The sequence below is a fragment of the Bos indicus genome, chromosome 2, assembly GCF_029378745.1.
Source record: "Bos indicus isolate NIAB-ARS_2022 breed Sahiwal x Tharparkar chromosome 2, NIAB-ARS_B.indTharparkar_mat_pri_1.0, whole genome shotgun sequence".
In the NCBI taxonomy this organism is placed as follows: Eukaryota; Metazoa; Chordata; class Mammalia; order Artiodactyla; family Bovidae; genus Bos; species Bos indicus.
In genome coordinates this window covers 124,885,417-124,912,217 of record NC_091761.1, presented here as the reverse complement: position 1 = coordinate 124,912,217, position 26,801 = coordinate 124,885,417, and the positions used below count along the sequence as shown (strand labels likewise).

General features: G+C 43.3%; 1 protein-coding gene across 1 annotated transcript; it reads right to left on the bottom strand.

Moving 5' to 3' along the window:
* Nucleotides 1–1,614: 1,614 nt before the first annotated feature.
* On the bottom strand, nt 1,615–26,380 carry DNAJC8 (DnaJ heat shock protein family (Hsp40) member C8). Its single transcript, XM_019980069.2, has 9 exons — nt 26,241–26,380; nt 23,004–23,105; nt 14,888–14,944; nt 11,333–11,399; nt 10,720–10,814; nt 9,111–9,182; nt 6,326–6,417; nt 3,928–4,003; nt 1,615–2,425 (listed from the first exon to the last, which is right to left on the bottom strand). Exons 1-9 carry the CDS (start codon nt 26,316–26,318, stop codon nt 2,303–2,305), a joined length of 762 nt encoding a protein of 253 aa, XP_019835628.1. The 5' UTR covers nt 26,319–26,380; the 3' UTR covers nt 1,615–2,302.
* Between the last annotated feature and the right edge of the window lie 421 nt (nt 26,381–26,801).

The following is a 26,801-nucleotide window of genomic DNA, read 5'->3' as shown; positions in this document are numbered from 1 at the left end:
TTTCTGATCTCTCTAGTCTCACCTTGCCCCACTTCTCTGCTCCAGGCATGACAAAAGGGTGTTCAGTTCCATGAATTTTCTACACTCTTCCCTCCAGGGCTTTGCACACACCGTTCCCTCTGATGGAAACATCTTCCCCTCAAGTCCCGTCCTAAGCCAGTCAATCTGCCTTTCTTCCTTTCTTGCCAACAAGACTTTACTGGAAATAGTAGGTATCCAGTCCTAAGGGCACACCCTGATCTATGGGCTGCCCATTCTCCTTTGCTGTTTTCCCAGATTTACAGTTAGAGGTGGCCACACTGCGCTTTTGGGCCAATGGCGCCTTCGGGGGAGTTCTGCTTGCTGGAATGACTCCTGCTCGGCAGCAGGTGTGTGTGCTGCCACCACCTGAGGCGCTGCAGCTGTAAGGTGATGAGTCCTTCTGAGAGGAGAGAGGGGAGGCCAAGGAAGAGCCAGGTTCCTCGGTGGCACTGCTGAGGTCATGTACAACCCCGGAGACAGCCCGCCGCCAGACTTCTGTGAGAAGATAGGCCCCATTTGTGTCCAACTTCAAAAAGGTCACTTCCTCCAGGAAGCACTCCCAACTACTTAGAACAGGATCAAAGGTCCCCTCCTCGGAGGGTGGATGCACACGAACCTTTCATGCCGGTTCACCACCCACACGCTCCAGGAAGATGAGGTCAGTGCCAAGGGCCCATGGTGTTCACGTTTTACTCCTAAGCCAGCATATTTGTTGGGTTCACAAGCATACCTGGAGCTGATCACTGACACAGCCTCCTTGGGGACAAAGACAGGGCCTGGTCCTCACGAGCTTACAAAAGCCAGCTGAACTGTGACCACCACACAACCTCCAGGGAAGGGGTGGGCAAGTACACACCCATCCTGGAGTGAGGTGGGGGCGCTCAAGCTAGGGGGCAATACGGATGTTCCCAGCGCAGGGGGGGCAGCATTGCCTCAGACGGGTCACTCCGCAGGGTGACTAAAGTTTCCTCTCTCCACCCCACCCAGCCACCCTGGTGGTCTCGTCACCTGCAGTTTGGGCTCAGCTGCACTTAGAAGGACAGTAAGACGCCCAAGCTTCTGTCCCCTCCCACAGAGAAGCAAGTCACAAGTTGGAGGATCTCTTGACACTACCAGACATCACACCTCGGCGATTACTGGACTCTTTACTGCACAACTTTGTCAAAGTCTAGCTTCAAGTCGCCCAGTTTCTATCTTCACATTTCAGGTGTCAGCTTTCTTTCTCCTTTGTCCCTCCCAAGGGCTAGTCCTGTCTCTCTCAGCCAGCAGGACACCAGAGTATATATACCATTGACAAGATGCATCCATACACTATTTCATTTAATCCTCAAAAGAATCAGTATTTTCATCTCATAGAAATAACACTGGCAACACCAGCTGAGCACTATGGTAGCTACCTTATATAAGCTGTAGCTAATCCTCCCTAAAAGTAACCAGTGATCTATATTCCCATTTGCAGGTGAAAAAAACTAGGGCTCAGCACGTAAGTGGTCAGAAACCAGGTCTGTCCAAATCCAAAGCACTCTGCAGCTGGGCCAAGCCCAACAAGAGACCCACCCGTGGAATAACACCTGAGCAATAGTACGTGAGTGGTTAGGGTATAAAAATTTATTACACATACAGAATATTACCACTAACAAATGCAGACAGGCGAGGACACCACGGTACGGGATGGAGCACGGCTAGCTCTTTGGAAAGTGAACAGGTCGGGTGGCTTGGAGCCTCATGCCACGCGGGTTGGCCAGTCAGATGGGAAAGCACATGCCGGACTCCAGGGACATCGGGGCGCCCAGTGACCACTCTGGGTGCCGGTGGCCTTCCCATCTGATCTGGAGCTTCGAAGGACGCCACGCCCAGAAGCAAGGAACTGAAGCGAGGGGGCTTCCTAAGGTGGCCCAGGCTTGTCTCTGAAGTCACGGCAACACCAGTGTCAGCAGTGTGTTTAACTGGATGATTTCCACAGACTACACACGACGCTTCTAACCATCACACTTCAGTGAAGTACAAAACATTAAGTTACAGGCTGTGGGAAGAGAAGGCAGCACCTTCCGGTCCCAGTTGGTCTGGGGGGTGAGGATCGGGGGAGGTTTCTTTTTAAACCGAGCCCCTCATTTCAATGTACAAAAGAATTACTCTGATTGGTATTAAATTGTACTGAAAACAAAATGGACTAAAAAGCAAATACTACTCTATGTTGGGGTGAAAATGGGAGGAAAGAATGAGTCCTTCAAAGCAGGAGGGAGACAGTTGGGGAGGATTCTGTGGCCGTGACCCTTGGCGGTCACTCACGCTGCTCCATTTTTACTTTTGGTGGTCTCAGGAAGGTCCGGTTTTTCTTCTCTTTCTTTCCTTTCGTATTGGCTTGGAAGTTTCGCCAGCTGTCCACGCGACCATCTCGACTTTCCTAAACACAAAAGGGGTCTGAGGTGAGAAAACCAGCTGGAGACAGGAAGGGCTACACCTGCTCTGCCATCCCCCTTGTATGCTGACCTGGCCTGGTCCTCTGGAATAATCACAGTATAACAAAGCAGAGGTTTCCCCCCACTTCCATGGGCCCAAGAAAGAGTCATACCACCCCCTAGAAGGCAGGAGAAGCCACAAGCTGAAAAGGAGGAAGAGACAAGTAAAACTCATGACAATGAGGCTATCCTTTGCTGGGGACCTCTGGCCTAAATATTTAGTGCTATTTCTAATAACAGCGCATGCTATTTCTAATCCTCACGTATGGATGTGAGAGTTGGACCATAACAAAAAGGCTGAGCACTGAAGAACTGATGCTTTCGAATTGTGCTGACGAGAAGCACTCTTGTGGAGAAGACTCTTGAAAGTCCCTTGGACTGCAAGGAGATCAAACCAGTCAATCCTAAAGGAAATCAACCCTCAACAGTCACTGGAAGGACTAATGCTGAAGCTGAAGCTCCAATACTTTGGCCACCTGATGTGAAGAGCTGACTCACTAGAAAATACCCTGATGCTAGGAAAAGTTAAGGGCAGGAAAAGATGGGGATGACAGGATGAGATGGTTAGATAGCATCCCCGACTCAATGGACATGAACTTGAGCAAGCTCTGGGAGACAGTGGAGGACGGAAGCCTGGTGTGCTGCAGTCTGTGGAGATGCAGAGTCAGACACGACTTAGTGACTGAACAATAACATTTCTAACCCTCACAAAAAGCTGCGGTGTGTCATGCCACTTCACAAACCAAGACACCAGGGCTCAGAGGCTGCATCCTTTGCTCAAAGCCACCTGTCTGGCCAACAGTACAGTCACTCTTTCCCCCAAACCTTCCTTCTGCCCCTTAAAATTTGGCTGGAGGTGTGAAATCAGCATAATGCCCGGCCAGCTGTGCTGGGAGGGCCACAGTAATCCTTCCCCTTACAGAGGGGCCTTCTCATTTTCTTTCTCTGCACACATTCGGCGGGACAGAAACAAAGCCAGCATCTCTGGTTAGCCTATCCCTACCCTGAATCCTAAATGTTAACAGAAGATAAGACCAAATGTGGCTCAATTCAGGAAATTGGGCTGAGCCTCTGAAGGATGAACCAGGATGTCAAAGAGGAATCAAGCCCGAAGTCTCTCTGCAGGCAGGACACCAGGGGTTACAAGAACCTCGGGTTCTACTCACAGACCTCTAAGTGGGGCACTGCTCCACATTTATCCCTAAATTAAATGTGTGACCCACTGTCTTGAGCCCACTTGGCAGCTGTGCCTGTCACAACCCTGCCAACAAGCTCCGGAGCAGAGAGGCGGCTGAGCCAGGACTTGGTCCCCAAAGCCCCTACTCTTCCCCACAGTCTCCCTGACAGTCTGCCCCAGGCAGTCCTGGGACTGCCCAGCAATCAAGTTTCTCAGCTGGGAAGCCTTCTCCCTCTGGAATAAAAGTCCCCCGTCACCTTGGAAATTTACCTCAAAATTTTTCTGCCACTCCCTTTCTCGTTTGGCTTTTTCTTGAGCTTCAATCTCTTCCTCCCGTTGTCGCTTCCTAGAGGGAAAACCAAACCACAGGATTTAGATGGTACTTGGAGACTCTGTTAACCATACAAGTTAGGCATCTTCCCCACAGAAGCCAGCATACAAAGTCAGCCAACTCCCTAGGGTTCTCCTGGAAAGAGCTCAGAGCACTTCACGAACGTCTCATTCTAAAACACGCAGATGAGACCGTGGGCGGGGCTGTGGGGCAAAATACAGGCACTGCCGTTACAGAGATGGACAGATCAGGTCATCAAAGCCCAGCCAACACTAACCGGAGGTTCTGGGCTCAGACCCTGACAAATCCATCCCGAGAAGCCAGGCCACCTTACTTCTGTGACAGTGACCATCACAACAGCAAAAGTTCTCCTTCAAGAGGATTTCTGCACAAAACCCTATCCCCAAACAAGCCACTTCACACAATCCCAACTAACAAAACCTAGTTATTGCTGAACACCAATCAACAATACAAAATATGTAAACTAAATTAACCTCAAGATTTTTTTATTTTTATTTTTTTTGGTCACACTGCTTGACTTCTGGGATCTTACTTAGTTCCCTGACCAGGGATCGAACCAGACTACCTCAGCAGTGAAAAGCATGGCGTTCTAACCACTGAACCATCAGGGAAGCCCCAGCCTTAAGATTTCTGATGAGGAAGACAAATCATCCTTTAGGGCAGTAAGTACACTCTAAGACAGTGCACTGCACAGTACTAAATACTCACCAAAACTGCAGCCACTATTCACACAGAAGGCTCTGGCCTCAGATCAGATCAGTCGCTCAGTCGTGTCCGACTCTTTGCAACCCCATGAATCGCAGCACACCAGGCCTCCCCGTCCATTACCAACTCCTGGAGTTCACTCAGACTCACGTCCATCGAGTCAGTGATGCCATCCAGCCATCTCATCCTCTGTTGTCCCCTTCTCCTCCTGCCCCCAATCCCTCCCAGCATCAGAGTCTTTTCCAATGAGTCAACTCTTCACATGAGGTGGCCAAAGTACTGGAGTTTCAGCTTTAACATCATTCCTTCCAAAGAAATCCCAGGGCTGATCTCCTTCAGATTGGACTGGTTGGATCTCCTTGTACTCCAAGGGACTCTCAAGAGTCTTCTCCAACACCACAGTTCAAAGGCATCAATTCTTTGGCGCTCAGCCTTCTTCACAGTCCAACTCTCAGATCCATACATGACCACTGGAAAAACCATAGCCTTGACTAGACGGACCTTTGTTGGCAAAGTAATGTCTCTGCTTTTCAATATGCTATCTAGGTTGGTCATAACTTTCCTTCCAAGGAGTAAGTGTCTTTTAATTTCATGGCTGCAGTCACCATCTGTAGTGATTTTGGAGCCCAGAAAAATAAAGTCTGACACTGTTTCCACTGTTTTCCCATCTATTTCCCATGAAGTGATGGGACTGGATGCCATGATCTTCGTTTTCTGAATGTTGAGCTTTAAGCCAACTTTTTCACTCTCCACTTTCACTTTCATCAAGAGGCTTTTGAGTTCCTCTTCACTTTCTGCCATAAGGGTGGTGTCATCTGCATATCTGAGGTTATTGATATTTCTCCCGGCAATCTTGATTCCAGCTTGTGTTTCTTCCAGTCCAGCGTTTCTCATGATGTACTCTGCATATAAGTTAAATAAACAGGGTGACAATAAACAGCCTTGACGAACTCCTTTTCCTATTTGGAACCAGTCTGTTGTTCCATGTCCAGTTTGAACTGTTGCTTCCTGACCTGCATACAAATTTCTCAAGAGGCAGATCAGGTGGTCTGGTATTCCCATCTCTTTCAGAATTTTCCACAGTTGATTGTGATCCACACAATCGAAGGCTTTGGCATAGTCAATAAAGCAGAAATAGATGCTTTTCTGGAACTCTCTTGCTTTTTCCATGATCCAGCGGATGTTGGCAATTTGATCTCTGGTTCCTCTGCCTTTTCTAAAACCAGCTTGAACATCATCACTCCAGGAAATCAGGAAGAAAACACACGGCACTCTTGATTATAAACGCCCTAAGAACAAACCTATTCAACATTTCCCAGAAGTCAGACAGAATTCCTTACCCTAGTGATTCCAAAGTTTTGCTATTTCAAGTACTTAAATGATGTACTGCAGAGTAATTGCTGCATCAGAAAAATCCCCAAAGACCATCTTGGTTACTCTAGGTATTTAGACATGGCTTAAGAAGGAAATGGCAACCCACTCCAGTATTCTTGCCTGGAGAATTCCATGGATGGAGGAGCCTCGTGGCTACAGTCCACAGGGTTGCAAAGAGTCGGACACGACTGAGCAAGTGACTTAACATTAACATTAAACAAATATACCAATATATACCTTTCATGCATCTCTTTGGCTTCTCTCTCTTTCCTTTTAATTTCCAGCTCAGCAAAGAGTTTCATTGTCTGTTTGTATACTGCTTGTTTGAACTACCAAAAAAAAAAAAAAAGTAAAGTAAATATTTTATCAGCAATTTGAATTAAATTTTTTTATAGAGCCCAGGACAAAAGCAAATTAGACCAACAAGGAAAAACTGATGCTGGCTCTCTCCTGGGAGATAAATAACACATCCGTCTATGAACTCTTCCACATGGGGATGATACAGAGGAGCCTTGCTCTGGTAAAAAAAAGCATCAATGAGGAAAACAAAAGTAACTCGACCTGCTTATCAGAACCACTGAAATTTCAGAGGGCCCTTTCCAACTTGCAAAAATAATCTCCAATTTTTCTTTGTACATATATTTTATAATTAGTCTGAGTGAGGCACCACTTGAGGTACAACTAGAGATACGCAGGTGCCATAAAGCAGACTGGTCCCGGAAGTCTCTCGACTGAGGCAGAGCTACTAGTTATCCCCATCCTCACCCCATTATCTCTTCCCCTTCTGGCACTATCCCTTATCTCAAGGCACATGGCCACCCAGCATAAATGCTGCATCTCCCAGGCTTCTCTGTAGCTAGTTGTGGCCATGTAACTGAAGTTTCAGTGAATGAATTGTGAGGAAAAGTGATGCAGCTACTTTCTGGAATGTTCTTGGAGGGAGCACACCTCTTCCTTCCTGGCCTCTCCTTCTACCCTGCCGTGAGGGGTGACCACATCTCCTGGACTGCGAGAATGAAGTCGACACACTTGGTGGCAGAGCTACAGAAAGGACACTGAGCCCTAGAATCGCACAGTCCAGCAGCCATGTTCCCAAAGACGACTACACTGGGGAGAGAACGGGCACCGACTCGTTCAAACCACCATCATTTGGGGTCTCAGTTGCACGCAGTTGAACTTGTATTCTGACTCACACGTTGACAGAAACATAACACCATATTATATTTGTAACATAATATAAACACTTTGTATATTTTCAATACACAAAGAAATATAAAAAAATTACCCATCATGCAGATTTCAGAGGGTTTATATCCTAAATTCAAAAACACTAGAGTAAAGGGGGATATATGGAGAAAAAGGGGAATAAAGGAATCCTCAATTACTATCACTTCCGAACACTGTTACCTGCCAGGCAGCACTCAAGGAAAGCAATGCTGGCAAACTCCAGTCCCTAACAAGGACAATGAAAGAGGCGATGGAAGCCACAGGAATATTTCAATATTTTTAAAAGTTCCTGGATGGACCGTTTCTGGTGGTTTTAATTTTTTTGTATTTATCTGCTTTTTCTGATTTTTCTATCATTAGCATACGCTCCTTTACAATCGGTGGGGGGAGGGGAATAACTAAAAAAAAGTTAAGGTTCTTAACAACAGAGAAGGACCAAGGAATATATAAGAGTCTTCAGAAAAGACTAAAGAGGATAAAGAGAAGGGAAAGTAGGGCTGAGGAGAAAAAACTACAATACTAAAATGGAGTAAACCCAAAATTCAGCGGAAAAGATGGCCTAACAGTTCTCAAGAAGCAGTGTTACCTACCACACAGAAGCAGGGATGAGCTGCTGATGGAAGAAGCTGATAGGAAGCAGCCCTAGCAAGACAGCTGCCCCTCTATGAATCTTTTAAGATAAGCACGTGGGTCAAGTTACTTGACCTAACTTGAGGCAAGATTAAGATGACCTGAAATTTTCCAGGCTAGTGAGGCAATGAGACACAAACATATAAGTAGAATCTCTCTCTTAACCAATCCCCACTGAAGAGCCCACAGGATCGACCGATGCTTGGCATTTCCCCGGAAGCATATTATAACCTGAAGCACAACGGGTACCCACAGCTGGTAGACAGCTGTGCACCCAGAGTCACTGTGGTTGCTCCCCAAGCTAACTATCCCAGCTGCAACTGCACCGTACTTAGGTGATTTAAAACATCACAGAAATTGATGAATGTGGTTATAAAAACAAATGTTTGTTGGTGTGTTTATTTGCTGGATCCTCCTTACTGCATGGGCTTTTCTCTAGCTGTGGTGAGCAGGGACTACCCTCAGGCCGCAGTGCACGGGCTGCTCACTGTGGTGGCTTCTCTTGTTGCACAGCACAGGCTCCAGGGCACGCAGGCTTCAGTAGCCGCTGCGCGTGGGCTCTGCAATTGCAGCTTCTGGGCTCTACAACTCCAGCCTCAGTAGCTGTGGCACACCTGCTTAGTTACTCCGAGGCCTGTGGGATTTCCCCAGATCAGGGATCGAACCCAAGTCTCCTGCACTGGCAGGTGGATTCTTTACCACTGAGCCACCAGGGACGCCCTTGTTGGTTCTTTTAAAACCAAGTGGAATGCTTTAGAAAGAGTCAAACATAAGACTCTAAAAATAACTGCTGTTGAATTCAAGGTACAGGTGAGGTATCTGAAAACAACAATCTAGGATTCTGCTCTTGGTCTGCTTCATAGGTACTGCAGTTTGCAATGTTCTTCAGGAATAATTAAAAACAGGAACTATGGACGATGCTTTGCATGTTTTATGAAGTCAAGCGTGAGCTCCAACAAGCAGACACATCCTCAAAGGAAAAGCCGTAGTCCTCTGTTCCCCAAAGAGTTGGATTTTTCAAAAGGCAGAATGAATGTACATGTTAATATTTTAAGGTAAACTGCTTCCAGCATGCGCGCATCAGTCTTCACAACTCCCTCTCTTTAACCCACCGGCTGTGAAGCATTCACACGAGAGGATGTGGCCTTTCCCGTTTTGAACCTACCAGCTCAGGGTCATCCTCCTCCACATTTGTAGGCTTTCCTTCCTTCTTTAATTGCTTTTTTCGCTCTTTCACCTAAAAAGAATTTTTTTTCCATCAAAAAATGAGCACTTATACTTTGAGAATATCCATTAAGCTGCACACATATGATGTGTGCGCTTTTCTACAGTTGTAACAAAAAGTCTGCATTGAAAAAAGATAAGCCCCTGCCTCCCCTCCAAACCAGCAATGCAATCGAAGAAAAAAAGGAACCAGGGTCCCTTCTCCAACCTCATCTAAAATCCAACACCGGGGGACAAACAGGGGCGCTGTCCCCAACTCACATCCCAGGCCAGATCCAAAGAGTCTTTGACACATTGAACAGATTATGCATCTATCTTTCAGGGCTTGTGGTTATGTGTTTACAGCAAAGAAAGTAGATCTTTCAAGTTTTAAAGAAGCTACAGAATTTGTGGCATCAAATGTGACTGTTTTCTGGCATTTCTACACCTGCATTCTGGGTAACTGTCACGGGGAAACTTTCTTAAACCAACAATTTTCACATCATTTTGGCCACCATTGAGATCCCCCCAGAAAATAAATATATCCATTCACATAAGAATGGCATTTACTCCAATAAATTACCATTCAGTCCAGCAAAACGCCAAGTGCCTTCCAAGCTCAGAAAGGCCCTACTGCCACCCTGTGGTCAGACAGCCTGAGAGTGGTAGCTCCTTTACAGGCAAAATACAGAGGAAGGGTAACTATTACAATAATTAGTGGACAAATCGTCAGGTCCTTTCCTGGGTGTCTACCAGAATCTGGCCCTCGAATTCCAGTGTCTGACCAACAAGACACAATTATGGCAGTCTGTCTCTTCTTTTTACTCATTTCCTTCATCTAAACTGGCCTCATCACTATGATTGGTTATACAGTTGTTATAGATACCAAAGCTCTTCAAATAAAAGGTCACATCTATATTCACTCCCAATAGAAACTGCCCTTATAAAACAGCCTCAAAAGTTTTGCCCCAGCAGGCGAAAAATTAAAATGAAGACCTCTCTTAAGATAGCTAGTTAGAAAATAGTTAAGATAGTTTATTAACACTTCCTACCACTCAGGAGATTTAGGTATTGCAAAAAAATACAGCCAGCTATAACTGAATTCATTTCAGCTGAGTCCTTCCCAACCCTGCTATTAACACAGACATGTACCTCCTATTTTTTTGTAAAAATGTACTTATATGCCCTTGCCAGACTTTCTCAAGCCCCTGTTTCAGCTCTTCCACAGAGACAAGGATAACAGTCCAGGGCCAAGCAGCAGCATGGCTGCTCTACTGTTGCACTCTCAGAACGGGGCACAGTGCCGAGAGGACAAGAAGAGCTTTCCACATACAGGAGTGCTAGGGGAAGAGGTAGGTGCAGCGTCTTGGCCACGCACCCTCAGCGCCAGGAGTGAAGGCCAGCTTCAGGCACGCACTGTGCATGACCACAGCCACCGCAAAGAAGCGGAGACCGCAGGGGCAGTCAGGCCAGGCAGGCGTTGCTATGTCAACAGTAACGTTCACCCTCCTGCAGGGTGCCCAAGGCGCACTAATACTTCCTGTAAACATAGCAGCACTATAAATACTTACGGTGTGTTCCACGTATTCTTTTCCTGCCTGAATTACATCCAGGGCCCTCTTCTTTTGTTCCTGATCCAGTAGCAACTTGTAAGCTTTGTCCACAGCTAATGCAAAACATTGAAATTAACTGTTTCTGCAAACACCCTCTCAAAGTCTGAACTCTACTCAGGCAGTGCAAATGGACTTGTGCCATCTAAAAGCATTCCCTACTTTGTTAAATTATTTACTGTTGTTACACTAATTTAAAAACATACAACTACGGCAATGACTTTCTTTGAGAGCCTTGGAAGAAAATTAAATATGCACTCAAGGCTAATTACACCATATCTAGATTTAATTCAGTGATCAAATTCTTCCAATTATTTTTTATGTTCAAAGGAAAAAAAAAAATGAGCCTACGCAGAAATAGTCTTTGTTGGCACACAAAAGTTTTAACTAAGCAAAGTTAAGGCCTATTTCTAAACAGTAACATTCTGCTTTGAATGACAACTATTCTGAAAACCACAGCTTCTTCATGACCAGAAGACAAAACTACAACATTCTCTTCTTGATCCAGGACTAGGAACAATTAGTCCTTAGCATTGACAGAATGTTACTCACAAGCAGGTAAATTTACAAATACCTTCAAAAGCCTTTTGTGCTCTGTCAGCATCATCTTGATTTTTGTCAGGATGCACCAGTATGGATAACTATAATCAGAGAAAAGTTAGTTTTTCAGTAAGAGGAACATTTAGCAACTCTTCACCGGCACTGCACCTCTCTAAAACCAAAAGCTCTAAGATACTAGGGCAAAAACAGTTAGCCAGAAGCATTTTTTTACAAATTAATAAATGTCATAAAATGCCCAGAGGTATTATATTAGTCCTTAATAAAATTCAAATATCAACAGGTAAATGCACACAGGTGGAAAACAGCTAGTTGAGAACAAATATCAGCCTGGCATCATGAAGATGCTCTGATACTTTGGGTGAGGGAAGGGAAAAATGAAAAGTACCAAGTTCCTTTTATGTTTCTCGTATGGAGCACTAAAGAGGATTAAACAGGTCTGAGATATCACCTCTTTCCTGAAAGAATTTCTAATATGAAGCAGTAGCTCTCAGTTCCAGCTATGCTTGAACCTTGTAAAGATTTTTAGGAATACAGAGGTCTACTTTCCAGCCTGAGACCTTCTGAATGAGTTGCAGGCATCTGTACTTTTTAAATCTCTTTTAAATCTCTACTAGACTGTGTATCACAGACTTCCCAGGTGGCTCTGTGATAAAGAATCCGCCTGCCAATGCAGCAGACACAAAAGATGTGGGTTCCTTCCCTGGGTCGGGAAGATCCCCTGGAGTAGGAAATGGCAACCCACTCCAGTATTCTTGCCTGGAAAATTCCATGGACAGGGCAGCCTGGCAGGCTACAGTCTATGGGGTGGCAAAGAGTCAGGCATGACTGAGCATAACACAGCAACAGACTGGGTATCAGATGATATTATACAAAGGAACTGGTGTTGATTTGTTAGGTGCGACAGGCAGTTATACAAGAAAATGTCCTTTTGCGGGGGGATATATGTATACTTATGGCTGATTCACATTGTTGTACAGCAGAAACACAACACTGCAAAGCAATTATACTCCTATTAAAAAAGAAAAAAGAAAATGTCCTCTTTTACTTTGGTGGGATAACTGCTTCAGTATTTAGGTATTAAGTATCATGGTGTCTGTAATTTACAATTCAGCCAAAAATACACAGCTACTGAAGGTGAATATATGGGCTCTCATTGTTTTATTCTTTCTTTTTAAAATATAATTAAAACTTCTTATGACTAAAAAATTAAAAACAAAACCTCCACAGGTGACCCTTTCAGAACCACTGACCTGTCACTGAAAGACAGAAACAGCTTGAACACAGGGATTGCGCTGGGATGAAAGCAAGTGGGCATCTAATGCTAAGCCCAGCACTACTGGAGCCAGAACCCTGGGTTCCAATTCCAAATGCAACCACCAACTACCTGTGAGACCTTGAACAGTTCACTTAATCTCCGCCTCAGTTTCCTCCTCTGTAAGTGGGACAATACTATATACCTTTAGATCACTGATTGTTGTAAAGATGAAATGAGATAATGCAAGTAAAGAACTTAGCATACCAATACACATAAACAACAGCACATAAAGAAGACCTATTCTAACTGCTTGTGTGTAACTCATTCAAATCCTTATTAACAATCCCAAGGTAGTCACTAGTGTTACATGAATTCTACAAATGAGCTAACAGGGCACAGAAAAGTTGAAAGTAAGTTGCCAGAGCTCACAGTGCTTGTAAGAGGTACAGCCAAGGCTGAAACTCAAGTCATACAGCTCCAGCACAGACTCTTAACTGTTAGGGCCTGCTGCTGCTAAGTCGCTTCAGTTGTGTCTGACTCTGTGCGACCCCATAGACGGCAGCTCACCAGGCCATCCGTCCCTGGGATTCTCCAGGCTAGAACACTGGAGTGGGTTGCCATTTCCTTTTCCAATGCATGAAAGTGAAAAGTGCAAGTGAAGTCGCTCAGTCGTATCCGACTCTTCACGACCCCATGGACGGCAGCCTACCAGGCTCCTCTGTCCATGGGATTTTCCAGGCAAGAGTACTGGAGTGGGGTGCCACTGCCTTCTCCACTATTAGGGCCTATTAACAACTAAATAAAAAATCTGAGTTCTTTGTATTGTTACATAAATAGTCTAAAAGTTTTGACTATGAATTTGAATAAATGCTTATTTAACTGGGGAAAACTGCTAATGTACTACACTAGAAAACTAGAAATTTTAGAAAAAGAGGCAAACGCTGAACATAAGTGCAGAGTAGAACTCAGGAACCAAAAAAAACTATCAAGTTATATCATGGGAAATGACTGGGTAGGCAAAGATTAAAAACACCTTGGCTTAATAATAGATCTGAAGATAATTACGAGTCAGCAATGGAAAGGCAATGGCTGTATTGAAAAAGCAATCACAGGGAACTCCCTGGTGGTCCAATGGTTAAGACTCTATGCTTCTACTGCAGGGGGTGCAAGTTTGATCCTTGGTGGAGGAACTAAGATCCCCATCCTTCACAGTGCGGCCAAAAAACAACTTTTTAAAATAAAGTATATAAAAGATGTAAGTTGAAGAAAAAAGAAATTTTAAAGGCATGAAATATAAAGAAATTTTAATTTCCAAAGACATTAGAGGGAGTATGATTATTCAGCTCATACAGGAAAATGCTGGGGGTTACTCAGCTGTCAAAACTGGACTGAAAGTCCAAGTGTTAGTCGCTCAGTTGTGTTTGACTCTTTGTGACCCTATGGACTGTAGACCGTCCAGCCCTTCTGTCCATGGGATTCTCCAGGCAAGAATACTGGAGTGGGTAGCCATTCCCTTCTCCAGGGGATCTTTCCAACCCAGGGATCGAACCCAGGTCTCCTGCACTGCAGGCAGATTCTTTACCATCTGATCCAACAGAGAAGCCCCAGACTGGAAGAGTGTTTTAAAAGGCTACTATAAACTCTACAGTCTGAGTTATTAAATATTAGAATGAGTAATAATCAGAGGTCTTGGATCTCCTTTCTGAGAGAACTTTCTGAAAGCACTCTTTATATTAAATCAGGTATCTTTTGAGTATTCATATAGGTTCACAAAAGATAGAATTATTGAGGAATGGGATCTTAAAAGTAAATCACTACTATGAATCATTTAACATGTTCTCTCCTAGAAGCCAGGGGATTTGGTAAGTACTGTACAGTATGACTTCGTGAAAGCTTTCTACTCTATCTTGTACTTCCCGCTCTTAATTAAGGGGCTGGAGAGATTCTATTTGGATGTTAAATTCATCCTATTCATAGGTAAGCTGCTGCTGCTGCTGCTAAGTCACTTCAGTCGTGTCTGACTCTGTGCGACCCCATAGATGGCAGCCCACCAGGCTCCCTTGTCCCTGGGATTCTCCAGGCAAGAACACTGGAGGGGGTTGCTATTTCCTTCTCCAATCATAGGTAAGCTATGGTCATTCAATTATTTAAGATTAAGTCACTGTAATTTTTTTTAAGAATTACAAAATTGAAGAAAAAAAAAAGTTAAAATTTCACCCAAAAGTTGTAACAGTTAAGTCCTAAGAAAATCATGTGCTCAACACATTTTCAAAAGGCTCAAACTCCACCTATTACAGGAATACAGTACCATACCTGCCGAAACCTCTTTTTTATTTCTTCATCTGTCACTTCAGGATCTATCTGAAGAACCTGGAAGAATTAAAATCAAAATTGTAAAAGAGATTAAAAGAATTTATAGGTTTAAGAGATCCCCAATAATTATAATTGGCATCTAACAGTTGTCAGTGTTGTAGAACAGTTTTAAAAAATGTTCAAGAAAGAGAAATGAGTAAACCTGTAACAGAGTAACAGTGACAGTGTTTCAGGGTTCTCAATTAATTCAGTGGTTACTTTCACTCCATCAGAAAAATAATAAATTACACTATAACCAGTACATGCTTCCAGACCATGAGAAAAATGCTGCCTTCCTCCTTCATTCACTCCTTTTCATTAAGAAAAGCACCCACCCTCTAACTTATCTTTGCAAATGTGGAAAAAGTATAGCAACTCAACAAGGAAATAATTAGGCTGGCTACCTGTTTGTTTTTTTAAATGAGGGAAAACTGTTGATTTTCAAATAAAGCACCCCCCCACAAGACTATCTGATTTTTATAACAACAGTAAAAGATGTTTATCAGTTTTCACAATAAACTAAATAAAAGATAATTACAAGTGCAAGCCATAATGGAAACATTTATAAAATTATTACATACAATTTGGAGGCTTAAGTAGAGTGATGTGGTAAGTGGAGATCCATGCACACGTGTTCATCCATCCAGGCAGTCTGTCTTTTTTTGTTAGTGCATTTAATCCATTTACATTTAAGGCAATTATCAATATGTGTGATCATATTACCATTTTCTGAATCGTCTGGGGTTTATTTTGTGTAGGTCTTTTCCTTCTCTTGTGTTTCCTGCCTAGAGAAGTTCCTTTAGCATTTGTGGTAAAGGTGGTTCAGTGGTGCTGAATTCTCTTAACTTTTGAGTGTTTGGAAAGCTTTTGATTTCTCTGTCAAATATGAACAAGAGTCTTGCCAGGTAGCATATTCTTGGTTGGAAGTTCTTCCCTTTCATCACTTTAAATATATCCTGATTTTCACCTCAATTCAGAAATGCGACTTGGCTCCATGTTAAAATTTACGCAGCTCAATGGTTCTCAACCCGGAGTGGAAACCTGAGAGCAACGCCTGGGGCTCACTCCAGGAAACTCCGATTCCAGCTCAGCAGAACTAGTGCACAGTGAAATGGCGGGAAGATCTGTTATTTTGGGCTCAATACGGTTTAAAAACAAATTTTATCATTCTTCTCCAACCCTGGGTATCCTGGTGTTGACATTCCTCATCAAGGATTTTGATCCCACCACCACAACATAGATTCATTCAAACATTTACACAGTAGCTACTACCTGCTGAACATGCTGCTATACACTTAGAAATGCAAAGACAAATAAGGGAAAACATTTTTTAAATTACCATAAACACAGTTTTTTAAAGAAGGGTTCATTATAAGAAATACAATTAAACCAGATGATTTCACAGTTTACTCCATAGATTCAACATAGTATCTATTTATTTACTTAGTATTCAAGGCGTAAGGAAGGGCTAAAGGGCACAGGGTGAGAAGGTCTGTTGGAAATTCAGAAGAGCAGGCCCCAACGTCAGCGTGACTGAATCAGAATCAAGATTTCAACAAGATCCCCAGGTGATCTGAATCATATTACAGCTTGAGATGCCTGGTTAGGAAAGATGACAGAGGTCAGCTATAAGTGTGTTTGAGGTTAATAGAACTGATGATCTATCATTAAAGGGGATAAAGAGAAAAAAAAAATCTTGAAATGAAAAATACATACCAAAGAAGTTAAAACTGAAAAATAATCTGCCAAACTTAGTCAGATGCTTACAGGGTCTCAGAAAAACTTGACAACAAGTAATGTCAAGATTTATAGCAAGCTGTCCAAACATTCAAACAGCTCACCTACAGCAGCAGAGTTATTGGTAGGCAAGGAAGCTGAATCACCCCTACATTCAAGAGACTTCTTTAGAATACCAATTCTCAAATATCAGGCATACAACTGTGGATGAGGGAAAAGGAAAATCTTTAAAACAAAGACTTTTCAAGAATGAGTGTGCCCCACCATACCACCCCAAAGGAGAAAGGAATTGGGGGTGGGGGGAGTCACTCAAAAGGAAAAATGCAGCTAAATGAGATTTATAGACAAAGGGAGATAACTGCACACACACAAATATTTAGAGAACCCTACCTTTCCTGGTTCTGAAAAAAAGGAATGCATTGGAGCAAACAGATGGAAGTCCAGCACACCCAAAAAGGTGTTTAGATGAACGTGAAAGGATGGAAATCATCCTGCCTTCACAAAAAAGAAAAAAAAAGCCTCAATAAAGCTACAATCTAGAACCAATCATGCCAAATGTATTTCATAAACCTTGACTGGTTCCCAGGTTAAAAACTAAAACAGTTATAACTTAGGGTTTTGGGTTTTTTTTTTTTTTTAGGACAATTAGAGTTATTTGAGTGTGGACTCTATGCCTGATGATGTTTACTGAATTGCAGTAATGTGGTCTTTCCTAGGTGTGGTAATAGTGTTGTGGTTATGTGGAAATGTGTTCTTGTTTGGAGAAGAGGCATGCTAAGATACTTAGGCATGAAGCATCAATGTTTACAGCTTACTTTCAGATGATCTGGCAAAAATGATGGGGTATGTATAAATATAGGGCTTCCCAGTCACTCAGTGGTAAAGAATCCACCTGCCAATGCAGGAGACACAGGTTCGATCCCTGGGTTGAGAAGATTCCTGGAGAAGGAAATGGCAACCTGCTCCAGTATTCCTGCCTGGGAAATCCCATGGACAGAGGAGCCTGGTGGGCTACAATCCACGGGGTCACAGAAGAGGTGGACATGATTTAGCAACTAAACAACAACAAAAATGTATAACAGACACATACCGACACACACATGTCAAAGTTATTTTTCCAAGACTCAGATCGTACATACACTGATCACTGCGACATACATTCACTGAGTGCCTTCAAAGTTAGCTAATCCAGCTCCTTTCCTATCTTTAAGCATTGCAGGTGCCATATGTAGCCATGAAACAGTAAAGACAACAGGCCTATACCAGCCCAAACCTCTTTGAAGCCAGTTTATACATTCAATACAAATGTATAAGCAACTGGGATTGCTAGATACTGTGCTCACTACTGTTCTCTTGGAATTTAAGGTCCACAAAGGAAGGAACAGACAAGTCACAAGTAATTCTTACCAAAATGATAAATACTATGTCAATCAGTATGACTCTAAGGAAGCACACAGGTCTGTTCAGACTCTTGGAAGATTTTTCTGAGCTCCTACTATGTCTCAGGCTTTGGAGATGCTGCAAAGAAAAATCCACAGTCTTGGACCTCAGCGAGTGAATAAATCATCACACAGAAATGAAAACGCTTGACTGTGGCATTTACATCAATATAAGTTCCTGAACTCAAATAAAGTGCAACTGTCACCTTTAGGATCTTCTGCTTGAAAGAGAAATCCAGTCTTAGGTCATATCTGAACTCTCTGACCTGTGAATAATGCGCAAGTTCCAGAGTCCTGTGAGACAAATATCTTTCTTTCCAAAGTGCCAAACAAGATAAACAGAAAACACAAGTCTGTGGTGCTGCCTCCTGGGGCTTTAAAGTTAAACAGAAAAAAGGAACATGAAGAAGGCAGGACTGAACAGGAGCACAGATTCATCTAAGCTTATGAAAGAAGTGGGGGAGGAGACATTCTTAGGATGCATAAGAGACAGATGCTCGGATAATAGCTGAAGGTTAGAAATATGTCCAAATAGGGAGCTGCACTAATGGCAGGAGGCGGGGGCAGGGAATGCCCTGTGGATTAGAATTCCTGTAATAAGACCCCTCAGCATCCCTCTTCTACCTGCTGCTCAGTAAAATGGTACATTGGACGACTACTCACATTTCAATTTACAGCCAACAGGACAGTTATTATGACATCACTTCTTACTAGGAAAGACCAGTCTGCTTACTTCTGGAGAAAAGTCTGCTTCATTTAGATGTCTCGAGTTGTTGCATGAAGAAACAGAAGTATTTCCCTAAATTGAAGATTTTTTTCTAAACAAGATTTTTTTTTCCCCTCAACAGAAAGATTTCCTAAATTTCTAGGAATACCTAATCCTGACTTAGGGCCAAAAATCAACTTTACAAGAAGACAATGAGGGTGGAGGGTGGATGAATTAGGAATTTGGGATTAACAGATACACACTTTTATATATAAAACAGATAAACAACAAGGACCTACTACTATACAGCACAGGGAGCTATATTCAGTACCTTGTAATAAGCTATAATGGAAAAGAATCTGAAAAAGAATATATATTCACACACACACACACACACATATATGCACGAGTGACTCACCTTGCTATACACCTGAAACTAGCACAACACTGAACATCACCTACACTTCAATTTAAAGAGACGACGATGACATCGTACTACAAAGTGGCCAGCGTATTTGTAAAAAAATAGAAAAGACAAAAGTTCTAATGGACAGTCATGGAGTCCTACAAACTTAAACACCACCTTGCACCTCCTCAAGTGTGTCAACCTTACCGTATTCTTTACACATTCACACACACTTCCTACAACCAGGACAGGAGCTATGGAGCAGTAAGTTCCACCTCCAGAACCACATTAACTGGCAGGAGAGCAAAATCCTAGCATTCACCCTAGTCCCAACAATGTTACTCCTCAGCAATCAGATCTCCACAGAAAACAGGAATTAGCTTAATGAATAAAGGGGTAAGCTATACAATCAAGTGATTCCCTTTCACAGTATCAGTTCAGTTCAGTCGCTCAGTCGTGTCCGACTCTTTGCAACCCCATGAATCGCAGCACACCAGGCCTCCCTGTCCATCACAAACTCCCGGAGTTCACTCAAACTCACATCCATGGAGTCGGTGATGCCATCCAGCCATCTCATCCTCTGTCGTCCCCTTGTCCTCCTGCCCCCAATCCCTCCCAGCATCAGTCTTTTCCAATGAGTCAACTCTTCGCATGAGGTGGCCAAAGTACTGGAGTTTCAGCTTCAGCATCATTCCTTCCAAAGAACACCCAGGACTGATCTCCTTTAGAATGGACTGGTTGGATCTCCTTGCAGTCCAAGGGACTCTCAAAGAGTCTTCTCCAACACCACAGTTCAAAAGCATCAATTCTTCGGCACTCAGCTTTCTTCATAGTCCAACTCTCACATCCATACATGACCACAGGAAAAACCATAGCCTTGACTAGACGGACCTTTGTTGGCAAAGTAATGTCTCTGCTTTTCAATATGCTATCTAGGTTGATCATAACTTTCCTTCCAAGCAGTACGCATCTTTTAATTTCATGGCTGCAATCACCATCTGTGGTGATTTGGGAGCCCCAAAAAATAAAGTTTGACACTGTTTTCACTATTTCCCCATCTATTTCCCATGAAGTGGTGGGACCAGATGCCATGATCTTCGTTTTCTGAATGTTGAGCTTTAAGCCAACTTTTTCACTCTCCTCTTTCACTTTTTTCACAGTATATACTATCTCAATTTAAAATACAACAGAATGGATATACCGTCAGATTCTTTTATCACGTTTCAAATATATCATCTTCCCCTCTGTCCTCCCCAAAATCATAACTAAATGATTAATGATCAGTTAAGTTATGCTTAATTAATGATTAGTTATGATTAAGTTTCAGCTTTTTCATTTTCTTCTTCTCTTTCAAATATGTTAAGTGGGACCAAGCAAAGTAGACATCTACTTTGGGTAGGAAGTCAAGATGGCCAAAGCAGAGCGTCAGAGTCTACCTGGGACAAAGAAGACAGGAACCCCAGGAGGAGTGTCAGCCAGTCACATGGTGCTGGAACCCAAGCTGGGTGAGAAGAGCATCCACAGAAGGCTAACTCGACAGGAAGTGCCAAAGTGGGTTGAAGAGGGCATCTCTATGGACAGGCAGCCTGCCCCTGGTGTCAGAACCTAAGCAGGGTGAGACTGCCAATATAGATGGGCACAGAGTGCAGGAGCCCAACAAGGACATCTCCGTGAAACCCAAGCCTAGCATGGGGTGTGCAAGCCGAGGCACAGTGAGGTGGGTGTCCATGGAAGAGGGCATCAAAGTAACAGAGCAGCCCAACTGGGACCAGGAGCCCAGGTATTACTGGCACAGAGAGCTGGAACATGAGCAGAGTGAAGAGGACCTCCACGCAGGGAGTGATCTGGAGTATGAAGTCAGAACCCAAGAAAGGTGACGAGGGTGTTCCCAGAGGAAGGTAGCCTAACACGGGGTGTCAAAGCCAGAGCAGGACAGGAAGGATGCCTGCCTGGTGGGGAGGATGCCGGACGCAGGAAGGATGAAGACAGTTCCCAGCAGCTGGAGGGCAGGCACGGAGGGCAGAGCCAGGTGAGACCCACACCCACAGCGAAGGTGACCTGGCAGTGGAGTTGAGAGTTCAGAGGTGGGGAGAAGGGTTTCTGCATCGTGAGGCAACCTGGGGTTGGTGTGAGAGTGAAGCAGGGAGAGGAGGGCATTCACACGAGGGAAGGGATGGGAGATCAGATTCATACACGGGGATCAATTAAGTAAACATATATATTAGAGACAGTGGGAGGGCCTTGGTTAAGAATTTGCCTTGCAATGCAGGGAACAAGGGTTTGATCCCTGATCAGGGAACTAAGTTCCCACAGGCCAAGGAGCGACTAAGCCTGAGTGCCACAACTACCAAGCTTGCGTGGCACAGCTAGAGAGCCCATGCAACGCAACCAAAGATTCCATACAACGCAGTGAAGATCCTGTGTGCCACAACAAAGACCCGAGGCAGCCAGATGCATAAATAAAATACCAGTACTTTAAGATAACAGGAGCCAGACTGCTATCAGAGAAGGGAACTATGAACACTGGAAGAAAAACGGCCTAGAATAAACCCTGTGGTGTTGGGTTGAACTTTTATGTAATACATGTATGTGTGTGTACACACAGACACACACACGCCTTAGCCCTATCTACCAACAGGGCCTGGGAGTAACGACAATGGCAATGGGTATGCTCAGCACCCAAATCTTGACTTCTAAATATCCTTCTTCATTAAAAGGAGTTCAAGAGATCCTCAAAGAAATGGTTAATTCAAGGCTGGGTTCAGAGAAGTACAAGAGTGCCTATAAATCAAAGAATGATTAAATAAAAAGAAAAGGCAAGCACGGGCTTAAAAGTAACCTGCTGGTCAAATCTGGGATATCTGAGCATCAGAATAAATAATATTGAATCATAACCCACTGAATAAAATAGGAAACCCCAAGTCTACACTGACAAATGAATAAACTGAAACCTCGACAAGGACAGTATATTCACACATTCTCAAAGTGTTCCTAGAAAGGGGGAAAAAGCTAATTTCATAAGCAAACCTAGCAGGCACTTCTTTAAGAGATCAACTTAACATCACTAGTAATAGGCTAAATCAAAATCATGTTCCACTTTACAGGTGACAGAGACAATGCAGTGTCACTTCTGTGCTATTCTTGTCAACATTGCATAAACTGAATCTAACGAGAAGCCGCTATGACAAGAAGTCTGCACACTTCATTGAGTAGTCCCCACTCACCACAACTAGAGAAAGACCCCTCGCGGCAATGAAGACCCAGTGCAACCAAATAAATAAATAATACTTTAAAAAAAAAAATCTACACTTCAAATAAAAAAAAATTTTTTTTTTAATAAACAGCTGTTTTCTTAGATGGAATTATACATGACTATTCTTGCTATTTGTATATTTCTAATTTTTATAACAACATGATTTACTTTTACCATCAGGAAACGTCTGAAGTTATAAAACTAAGGAAATTCAAAAGTTTACATGCCTGTCTATAATCATATGATCATTTTTTGCTTGTTGAGTTATTTTATCGTGGTGAAACAGGAAAGTTTTAACAAATAAATTAAATCAAAGACCCTAAATTTACCAAGGCTAGCTATTCCATCACACCTGAAAATAAATCTATATATATATCTGGGTTACTAAAAGATGACAGCAAGCTCTGCTCACAATAAAGCCACCCAAGTTCAATTCCAACTATGCACAGTACCAATTAGGTGTGTGTTTGAAGTAAGTCTGCCCACAGCTAGGTAAAATTCCTTACTGCAGGCCACATTAACATCAGACGGCTCACCTCAAACGGGTTCAAATTGAAGTAGGAGGAACCAGGACGAGTCAATCTTTCAATCTGATTTTTGGACGTTAGAACTGAATCTCTCTTCTCTATTTGTTTCACCTAAAATAAAGGGAATAAAAACCTCATTAGTAAAGCTCAGTAATGAACTGTAAATTGTCATCTCAATAATAACTCACTGACATGGTCAGTAAACATTTATTTGCGTGTCTACATGTTCAAGGTACTTTGCTAAACACTTTAGGAATAATTACAACAGCTACAAATTACTGACTTTTAATATAATGTGAAATTACAAAACCTTTACAGGTGTTCATTCTTCTCAACAATCCCTTATGGTAGGTACCACCATTATCCACATTTTTCAGATAACAAATCTAAGAGTTTGGTCAACTGACTTGTAACCACTCAACTTTTTTGTAACCACTCAACTTTTTTGTAACCACTCAGATTTTTGCCCAATCACTCAAGTTATAAACCAGAATTTTAACCCCAACAGTTTGACTCCAGAGCAGGGAGCAAGAAGATTCAAAAATAAATATGTCACAGCTATTACCTTCAAAGAGTTTCTACTCTAACGATGGAAGATGTACTTGTGAATGTTCAAACTTAATTCACAACTTTTTAAGAAAGGAAAAATACAATTACACTGAAATAGACACTAAAAAAAGTACACCTAAAAAATACATGGGAGGGAGCAAATAACTCTATCTTTCTAACTCTAATAGGAAAATCCCTGACCTGAACACGATACCAAGGAGAACAAGCACCAGGCTAGCCCCAGAAAAACATCCTTGGTGCCACTGTCAGAACTGAAATTTTAGTTGGAATGAACCTCTGGCATATTATATATACTATCTTTATTTCTATGGCCAAAACAGAGTTGGAAAGGATTTCAATAACAGGAAAAGCTAATCCTTCTCAGCACCTTCCCTCTTAACTCTTGTAAAACAGCACGCCACTCCCCACCTTCCACCATACTCTCTTTTTCCCAGTCTCATTTTTCCTCATGGCACTTACCACTACCTAACACTATATTGTACATCTGTTCATTATTTAGCCTTCTCTATAAGATGAAAGCCCTATGAAGACAGGATTCTTCTTTCTGCTGTCAACTACCATTTCTCCAAGGAGCTAAACAATACAGGGCGAAGTGCATACCAGGTGCTCAACAAACATTAGTTGAATGATGATTAAATGGTCCTCCTTTAGGCATTTTCTCTCATTAAACAAACCATGCCAGTGAATGTGTAGATTAAAAAAAAAAAAAAAGTGTCTGAAGGGCAAGCTCTAGCACTGCTGGAGTTTCATAAGAGATACGGCTCATTTCAATGGGGCCACAAAAGGGAAAATCAGACACCCATGATGTTTGTACAGTACCTAATATGAAACCCATAGCCCATGAGCATATAACTCATTTCATGAAAACCCTTCTGTTCATAATTGCTGGGTAGCTAAGATGAGAGCAAACTACAGCAAAACAGTCATAAGTCACTGCCCCCAGGAGAAAATATTCCATCCCACAAAAAAAACAAAAAACAGTCATCTGTGCAATACAGCTCACAGATGAAACTGACATTAAAATTTAAACAAACCAGGATTGCTTTAAAAAAAAAATTAAGAAATTAAAACAAGTTCCCCTATAATTGTTCAGTACTCATTATTGTTAGTTGCTCAGTCGTGTCCCACTCTTTGCGATCCCATGGACTGTAGCCCGCCAGGCTCCTCTGTCTATGGAATTCTTCAGGCAAGAATATTGGAGAGTAGCCATTCTTTTTTTCCAGGGGACCTTCCCCACCCAGGGTTCAAACCCGGGTCTTCTGTATAACCAGCAGATGCTGGGCAAATTCTTTACCATCTGAGCCACCAGAAAACACTGCTACCAGCAAATTAACACTTCAAAGTGAATTAGGCATTTTGAAAGTAGACTATAAGTGGATGTACTACGTTGTTTTACAATGTATTATTTCGGAGAAACTACTATGTAACAAAAGTGAAGTCGTTCAGCCGTGTCGACTCTTTTCGACTCCACGGACGGTAGCCTGACAGCCTCCTCCATCCATGGAATTTTCGGAGCAAGAATACTGGAGTGGGTTGCCACTTCCTTTTCCAAGGGATCTCCCGACTCAGGGATGGAACCCGGGTCTCCCGCACTGCAGTTAAGACTCTTTACCGTCTGAGCCATTAGGGAAGCCCAACTATGTAGCGAGCACTGTTACAAATACCAGAGATAAAAGGTGAATTTAACACGGTGCTTAACTCTGAATACATCACAGCCAGGTAGAGAGCAACTCCATTCCTCAAATCCACGCCAAGCTAAAGAAGTTCACATTCAGCCTTGTTTTTAACTTTTATAAAGTAGCTTCTTCTTTATATTTTATGAAGCTTTCTTTTAACCCTCATTAAAACTCTTGTTTTAATAATAAACCTCGTTCTACAAACGTGAAAATTGATTAGCAAAATCAATGGCTTGAAAGAATTCAGTCACAGTCATGTTAACAGCCATCCAAAAATCCAATCCGAGGTCCTATGACTCCAAGAACCATCCTTTTCTTTCATTTATTCATTCATCCACTCATTCATTCATTCACTCAACAAATACTCACTGAGTAACTACTACGCAGGGCCCGATGGAGATACCGACAGTAAATAAGTCTCAAACCAAACTTACTCCCGTCCTAACATGATACCAAACTATTATCTGCTCTAAGACCCTGAACAAATTATTTCACCTCCCTAAACCTCCAGGTATGTCATCTGTAAAATGGAGACAGTGCCTACATGGCATGATGCACAATACCTAGCATTCTCGAATGGCAGAAATAACTACTACTAAAACTCACTACAGAGGACTAAGAGTAGAGAGTGCTTCCGTTTTGAATACAAACGGGGACCAAGCCGTTTAACTCGCCCCCAGGTAGACCCAATCTCCCAGCTGCAGAAAGCACCCGACTACGCGAACTTGGGGAACTCTGCGCGCGCCCAAGCACTTCGTTGGCCAAACTCGACGCCTCCTCACAAACGTCAGACCCCCGCCCCTTTTTAGTTTTCCAGGGGATCCCCCCTGCAGTATCAGGAGGAGACACACACACACACCCTAAGTCCCCCACCGCCGAAAAGGCCAGACAGGAGGGGCCGCCCAACGGTCCAGGCCAGGAGGATCACTGCCTTCTCCCACTGGGAGGATAGCCCCGGGCGGAGTCGCCCCAGTGCCGCCATTCCTCACTCCGTGTTTACCTCACTATAGAAGGTCATAAATGCTTCCTCCGTGCTGCCTCCTCCACCCGAAGCCCCGCTCTCTCCTGGAGCCGCCATTTCCCCGGCCCAGCGACCACGTGACTCTTCTGCGCAGGCGCCTCCTCACGTGATTCTTACAGGCCCGCCTCTCCAGCCCCGGCCCCTTCCTTGCGTCTCTTAAAGGGGTCGCAGCCCAGCCAGATACCTTTAAAGAAACTTTTAAATTGGGGTTCCCCAGGTGGCTGGAGGAGAAGGCAATGGCACCCGACTCCAGTACTCTTGCCTGGAAAATCCCATGGATGGAGGAGCCGGGAAGGCTGGAGTCCATGGGGTCGCTGAGGGTCGGACACGACTGAGCGACTTCACTTTCACTTTTCACTTTCATGCATTGGAGAAGGAAATGGCAACCCACTCCAGTGTTCCTGCCTGGAGAATCCCAGGGATAGGGGAGCCTGGTGGGCTGCCGTCTATGGGGTCACACAGAGTCGGACACGACTTAAGTGACTTAGCAGCAGCAGCAGCAGCAGGTGGCTGGATGGCATCACCGACTCGATGGACATG